This window comes from Phaethon lepturus, unplaced genomic scaffold (assembly GCF_000687285.1).
Source record: "Phaethon lepturus isolate BGI_N335 unplaced genomic scaffold, ASM68728v1 scaffold4668, whole genome shotgun sequence".
Classification (NCBI taxonomy): Eukaryota; Metazoa; Chordata; class Aves; order Phaethontiformes; family Phaethontidae; genus Phaethon; species Phaethon lepturus.
In genome coordinates this window covers 2471-10544 of record NW_010558155.1, presented here as the reverse complement: position 1 = coordinate 10544, position 8074 = coordinate 2471, and the positions used below count along the sequence as shown (strand labels likewise).

Sequence of the window (8074 nt, the reverse complement as noted above, 5' to 3'; positions counted from 1 at the left end):
CTTTCCCTCCTGTTTTTTAAACAGGAAAACCAACCAAAATATTCCTTATTTAAAAATATGAAGTTATGAAATACCTGGTAAATTTCTTGTGTTATTTCAGACTGGCTTTTCACAAGGTCAACTTACTTATTGTATTGTACGCAGTGCTTGGCCTTGTCTAGTTTTAATAATAATACTTCAGAGAAATTAGCTTACAACACAATATATCTGTCAATATATTAATGTTCTCCTACCTTCGATGGTGGTTCTGGTGACGAGCTTTTAAGTTCTGGGAGTCTACAGAACAAAGGATTTTAAGTTATAAATTTAGACAGCTGGATTGCACAACCTAAAGCTTATAATTCCTTCCCCACAAAGGCTCCGTGGTTATCAGCTGCTCACACATGGCATGCATTTGCAAGAAAAAGCAGCTTATGGACTCTGTATTTCTGACTTAGATAACTAAAACAGAGCCATGCATCATACAGAAACATGGGCTCTTCTTTTAAAAGTTCTTAGATTTGGCAACCAAAACAGGAGAACTCCACCTTATTTTTGAAAACCTTAGCTATTAGTAAGGCGATATTATAAAGCACATAACATCTTTTCAATGAAACTGTTAAGCTATGGGTCTTCAAGCTGCAAATTGCACATAGGTCATCATAACGGAACCCTTTGAACAAAACTGAACTAGGGCAGGTGCAAGGTCCCAGTAATGCTCCAAGCAAAGTCTGCTGCTGGCAGGGAACACCAGAATGAGGATGCTGGCTCACCTTCCGGATTTAAATATAAATTAACACAGGTTAGATATGTGAAGTCAAACCCCAGCAGCACTGAGTGAATACAGAAAAGGAAAGAGGACCGGGGATGAAGATTCTACTCCTGGCTCTGCTGCTCATGCTTTGCTTTACAATTCTGGAAAAATTGCTTTAACTCTTTGGATTTCCTTTCCTGCCTTGCTTCAAAATGCGATACATTGCTCAGGGTTTCATAGTGCAATTGTGATAACAGACATATCGGACATATATTACAACTCTCCTCCAGCCCATGGTCCTTAGCATTATAGGAACAACAGAAAGGCATAATCTACTTTTGAAAAAATCACGTTTAAAGTGTGGCAAATATAATCTCATTGTGTCATTCATTGCAACCCTGATGAACAAATCTCAGTATACAACAGAAATGGACATTAACGCATGCCATATAAAACTAGCAGTTAGCTGGAACAATACTTACCCTAAGTATTTTAACAACTCTTTACTCAGATCTTCAGGAATATATTCTGATATTAACCCATGGGCATACCGTACATAGTCTTCAGGAACACGGCAGGGAGTGGGATGAAGAAGAAAAATAACATTCACATTATATAGTCATGTTGCCTTAGCCATGTTGCATGAACTACCATAAATCATAAGGTTGAATTAATAGTAAGAGCCTTCTAATGGGTACATTGTGATGGTTCTCTGTGTTGAGTAGTTTATGTTATATGACACTTGTAGGTTTATTTAAAAAGTAAAGACTTACTACACTCACTTTGTCAGCACATGTTATTAATATTTGCTGTATGTACTTTACAAAAGCTGTTCACTTTCTGAGAATACTAGATATCATGTATTTTTCCGAATAAATTAAATTTTAAAAACCTGCAAAAGTAAAAAGCTGACTCAACAGAACACGCAATCATTAATTTTAAAGCATCTGGATCTTACAATTATTTGGCAAGGGCTTCAGTATTAAAGTACATTTTCTGGCTTCAACTGAAAACAATTAGATGAGACAATGAGTCTGTTTCAAAGTCTTGTACTTAATTTGAGTACTTTACAGAAAATGCCAAGGCCTATCTAAACATCACTGGCAAGACAGGATAATTATCTGTGGAAATATGAACTACTAGAAGCTGTTTGCAGTACAGGGCACTCCTGCTAAAACTGTTTTTCTGAGAGACTGGGGGAAAAAAAGCTACCCTTTTATAACATGAAGTCCTAAACCAGATCTTTTCTGGTCACATTCTACACAAGTACTTTTAAAACTTGCTGTTATTTGGGCTGCTAGGGAGTAACTGCACCCATGCATAGGAATTATTTGCCAGACAGACATTAAGCTAAAATCTCGCCTCTTAATTCCATCTACAACAGGCCAGCTCTATCTGTTCATATGCTCACACTTGGAGAGTTCATAAGCACGTGGTAAACTAGCCTCAGGGTGGTAAAGAACTATTTCATCTGTGCCAGTGATAGTCTCCTTTTTTTTTTTTAAATATAAAAAGCCCAATGCAAACTGGCATTGAAGCACAAAGCATTAACAAGCTGACACCAGCATATGCATTTCAACTATACTGATATCAAATTCTTAATATCTCCTGTCTGCACTTCTCCCTCCTCCACTGCCTAGATTCATCAAGGATTTGTCACTCCCTAAGTCCACTTTAGGGTCAGGAGAGAACAAGAAATAATTCCAATCCGATACAATTTCCCCTCAGCACATAATATGTCCAAAGTATCGCTTAAGAAAAATATTCCCATCATTTCACTCTTTGCATTATGACACTGAATCGTGAGTCCTAGTCAACTGCTATTATTTTGTACTAAATACAAAATCTATTCTCTTTGCATCTCTGCCTTGAAGCAATCTTCACTGACTTTGCCACTGCTTGCCTTCTAGGGAGTCAGCATTCTCACCCAAAGTCAAATATCAGGAATACTTGTGCACCTCCCTTCTTTGTCCTCTGAATGAAATATTCAGGTCTCACATGTTAAACCTCTCCCTCTTCCTCATTATATCCTCCCAGATTTTTGCCCTACAACATCTGTAGATGCTAACTACATATACCCATCTACTTATAAGGTACTGAAATTTCATAATACCCCTATGAAAACAATTCTCTACAGAAATAAATTGCACTGTCATGGCAGTGGAAGGATCAGACGAAAATTAGTCTTATTAAAAACAAGTGTTCAATAAGGTCCATTTGACTTCCTGTCATTCACCTTGCTACATACAGTGGGACTGCCTCCAAAATTTACCTACTTCTAACATCCAGTGTTCCCCATTTCAATGCTGCTTTCTCAAATCTAAAAAAGGCTTTTAAAAAGACTATTATATCCATGTTACTATAAGTAAGGAGGAAGGTGGAGAAAAACACTGATAGCAGATGAGCTATTTAATTACAAATTTCAGAGATAAAGTATTTCAGCATAGTCAAGACGGTTACTGTCAGGACAATTTTCCCTTTCTTTAAAAAAATGGGGGTGGAGAAAGGGATGAAAAGCTACTGTAAAGTTAAAGTCACTTACAAGTTTTGCAGCTTTGCCTCTTTCAAAACCATATATTACAATCTCTGTTCTATAAAACTGTCCAGTTGCCTCTTAAATCTCATTTATGTTGTTTCCTTTGATATCATTACTTGGTAACTCATTTTCCACTTTGTCAGCAAATTGCTTTGTTTCTCCTTATTTTTCAACAGCATGCAGACTTCTGAATGTCTTTGTAATAAGAAACAATTTGCTTTTGTTCATCTTGTTCTAAACTTTTCTTAATTTTCATTAACATCCCAAGAACTTATTCCAAGTCCGTTTTCAGGTTTCTCTACACAACTTCATACCCCAGTAACATTCAGGACATTGCCCTCCCCAGGGAAAAGGTGACTAGAAGCAAATAGGATCACTCCAGACATCTTGGTACCGGGATTGTCAATTTTCAGGGCAACTTAATACACATATTATTGAAGTTTTTGCCCTTAATAAGCACACACTTATGTACTCTACACATTTGTCACATAAAACAATATTTGGACCAGGAGCTTTTACTCTGTGACTATGCCTTCCTGAGATTCCTTCTGTTTTTGGATAATTCTATGAAGAGCATTTGCCTGCTAATAAAAAAAATAATAAAAAAGAAATGTTTTCTAATACAGATACGCTTATTGGGTGAATACTCATACATATTATAAGCATGTGTCCTATTGTTCAAGGGCAACTGAACTAAGGAGAAGCTAAAAGAACCCCAGCTGAGGCCTAATGTTAATTACGTCATCTGATGAAGATACCAAAGAACTCAGAAAAGTCAAGGCACACAGTCACAATACATATGGAATTTTCTGTACAAGGAATAAATTTAATGCAAAATCCAATTTCAATACATCTTAAATTCTAATCATATGTTTTATCTCCACGTATGTGATTTCACAAAAATGGAATTCATTACAATGTTTAGTTTTCTTACCTTCTTTAGTATCTGTGATCTGTTTACCACTGATAAATGTAGCTGCATATACCCTTTCACCTACAGTTATATTGTTGCTTTTAAGTGCTTTCACTGTTTGATTGACCTGTAGGAAACCACAGAATGAAATGTCTGTATCAGTGTTGTTATGCACATGTTAATGCAGTGACAAAGCTCTTGTAATTTTGTTTCAAGCATATAAAACACTCAAGTTATGGACTGTGGTGAAACTTAATATACATTTGTAATGACTAGCATATGAGCTCAAAAAACCCAAAGAAAACTACTATGTCTTTGAACATGTTGCCTTGGCAACACAGCATCAGTTTTACAGCACCCTAAGATGAGCCGAGCTACTCAGATGCAACAGCCATGATTATACAGGTGAAAAATACACCTGCTTGGAGAATAGAGCATGCCTGAGCTCAACTGGATTGCAAAGGCATCCCTGATGGAAATCAAAGATTAAGGACTTTACAGGGCACTGCTATAATGGATCTAACAGAGAGATAACTGGCAGAAGAAGGTATTTTCAACAACACCAACAGGTACCTGTTCAAATGTAAATATTAAGGTATTCATTGCAAAATAGATAATGCCATGCCTTATCATTGCAGAAAACAGACCAGATTTTGTGCTTGCATTGACTCATTTAAATGACAAGGCTTCCTTATATCATGTGATGCATACTATCTTTTTCTACAAAGTGGTATCATAGTAGGGGCACATATGTATGTGTAAAATGAGATTCATCTTCTTTATACCAAAACACAGACCTCATCAAGCTTAGCTGTAACACTATTTTCTGCTTACTGTACAGACTCTTGAACAGCGTGACTGGATCAAGATAGCAGCAACCATACCAGGACCACTCTGAGACACTTTGCCAAAACTTCACAAGGAAACCCGTTTGTAGCACAAAACCAAGGCATTTCTGTCCAGCTTTAAAGCACGGCAGAATTTCAAAGTTGCAACAGTCAAAGCTCTCCTCTAGTCCATCTGTGAAGTGGATGAAGTAAAAGACAAGCCCCTCACCTTATGCAAACCCTACAGAACACAGTGATAAGCTGAACTTATAAGCTGCTTCTGCCTCCTCACACTCCATGAATCCCTTTCATGCCAGCCCCATCAGAAAGAGAAACGTGACAAACGTCATTTCTCTAATACGTCACATTCCCAAGTGCAACAACGTTACTGTGATGTCTGTCCTTCTTGGACAGAACACGTCCCTTGAACTAAGGCATACCACGTGGCTCATATGCAGATATGGACAAGCTAATAAGCATTTTCATTTTAAACATAAAGCAATTTTGAAAGCAAAAGAGAAACACAATACCTTTTTCTTTAACCACTTCAGCGTCTTCTCTTGGCTGTATTTGTGGAATTTCTGACTGCCAATCTCTGAGAAAAAACAAGTAAGGGAAAGAAAGTCATGACTGGTTTGGATTGTGTTTTCAATACATTTAAAATCTTTTAATCTGTAGATACAGCATGAAAGTTAATTTGTGGCTTGCACATGTTTGATATCAGGGCAATAAGTTTCAAAAATATTGCAAACGTGGAAAAATAAACAGACTGAGCTGATATGCACAAGTCTGAACAACTTGACAATTATTTAATTAGGCCCTAATCCAGCAAAGCACATATTTTATTTATTTCTGTGTAATCTTGGGCTGCCTGATTCACTAAGACTCTTCTCAAGACCTTGTAGTTTGCCAAATCTTCACTGCCCTGTGTCACCAGAACGGTCATTTTGACTACATAGGTCACAATACCAAATGTTCATTCCACGACTGCTTTTTTTTTTTTTTTAAACATCTTAAATCTTATTTACTGAATTCCAACACCTAGTAAGGGTCCAGGACAGAAAGCTGGTTAGTGAAGGCAAACCATCCATGCTTTCAATACACTCTTCTCCTATCAGTTCTTCCAGTTCTCCCCTCTCACTTCACAAGGTGAATAAAGCAAAAGTTTTACTTCTATCCCCCCTTCACGTAGTTTAATATAGTGTCAAAAGAAAATACAGAATCCAAAATAGTGAACTGCACTCCTTCTGGGAGGAAGTACATGATTCATTTATGATTTATTGAACAACATAAATTAACTCAGTGATATAAAAATTTCAGAAAGTGTTTCCCCTGTGAGAAGTACAGTATCATGAACACTTGCTGTTCACATGTGATCAGTTGTCTGGAGATACGCGAGTTCACGATGCTGAGGCAAATGAGAGAGAAAATTAGAAAGGCTCATGGAAATTTCAGTAGAAAAATTCAGTGTTAATTCACAGAAAGCTACATTTCAGAAATGGAATGAAATGCCTAATAAGATTTCACAGGAGATTTTAGAGACCACTGTGTTTCAGTCTTTTTCTTTAACAGGTATTTCAATAAGTTTTAATCTCCTGTATACCATTCCCATAAATACCTACATCTGTTTCAAGCCATTTACCGATCCAAGATCATATTCCAACACTCAGTTCATGGAGTTTCCTTCTCCCCTTGCAAACAACATATTATTTATGATTCCTTCAGCATTTCCTTCTTTGGGGTTTATCTTGGCTCTTTCAAATTGCATACAAATAGCTAACCATTACATGCTCTTTGTGTACGCATAGTAGGGGGTATGGCGAGGTCAAGGAAAGCTGTTTACAAGACAAAGTTTAAATCTATCTCAACAGTTGTAGAAGAGTAAAATGCAAAAATTCTTCAGAGCAAAAAGGAAAAAAACCACTAATATATACACTTTGTGTCATGAAGTTGATGAGTTGAAGGTAAAGTAATTAGCTGTGACATTGCTGGCTGCAGCCTTTAGGACTCAGAAGCTTCTAAATGGATCTGAAAGAAAAGCAGCAGAAAATAGGGGAGATGCTCTGGATACTTGAACCTGCTTCTCAAAGAGCTAACATGGTTTGGGTCCAAGTATAGTGAGTACGATTCGTGGATTCATCTCTTATCTAAGAAAGTTCGAGGAAGGGACATCCTGCGGCCACCATCCCCCCAACCCATGCTGAAAAGTAATTCTAGTCCATTTTCCCAGGCAGACTCCTCCACAGCAGCATGATTCAGAGTGACTCAGTTAGGGAAAGGAAACGTAGAACCATGAAGCCATTTTCATTAAAACATGTGAAAAATAATTACACTGAACTGTTCAGAGATCACTTTGAAAATATTTTGTGTGCTTGACAGTTTTGACTATTAAACTCTAGAAACTGACAATATTTGAGACCTCTGAAGAATTGAAGTGAGTTATGAAAGTCACAAACTGCTGACAAAAGGATTCAATATTGGAACATGGATTTAACATGTGATGCACATTTGATATTGGTGAGAGTTAGCGACTATGTTTGATAATATGAGTATATATTGGAAAGTCTTTTGTTCCCTAATGTGTCTGGTGCCTATAAAACTGGTCTGAGACATCTGGAAAGATTGGGTTTGAGAAATACAGATGGAATATAAGTGGTTCTACAATTAAATAATATGTTCAGCGATCGGGTAATCGCTATGTAGACTTGGAAGTTTCCCTGATGTATTGTTGAGCAAACTGCCTAAAGCACATTTTAACATCCATTTTCTCAGTGTTTTCCATAACTCTGAAACTCATATGGCCCCTTTTTTCCTACCTTCTGGGAATACAAGCTTGGCAATATTACTTAGTTATTCTAATCAGGTAAGTTTTCTTGGCTCTTCATGTTAATCACATCAGACAAGATCACAGTGCAGTTTTTGCCTTGCAAAATGAAACAGAGAGTAACACTCTAAAACTGGAATCCATAACCCTTTCCTAAACCTTGTCTATTGTGCTTTCTATCCGATGTTTGAATTTATTAGCAAACAAGCTGCCTCACCCAGATTTATTGAGTTTTAACACA

The 8074-nt window shown here is 37.0% G+C and overlaps 1 protein-coding gene across 1 annotated transcript in view; it reads right to left on the bottom strand.

Annotated features, from left to right (window-relative positions):
• Window positions 1-5604, bottom strand: part of RNASEH2B (ribonuclease H2, subunit B) — a gene marked incomplete at its 5' end in the record, with an annotated part of 12524 nt that extends 6920 nt beyond the window's left edge. Inside the window, 4 exons of the mRNA XM_010292955.1 lie at window positions 234-276; window positions 1216-1294; window positions 4204-4309; window positions 5540-5604. Of these exons, the coding sequence (XP_010291257.1) occupies window positions 234-276; window positions 1216-1294; window positions 4204-4309; window positions 5540-5604 (293 nt within the window). The remainder of the gene's footprint in view (window positions 1-233; window positions 277-1215; window positions 1295-4203; window positions 4310-5539) is intronic.
• Between the last annotated feature and the right edge of the window lie 2470 nt (window positions 5605-8074).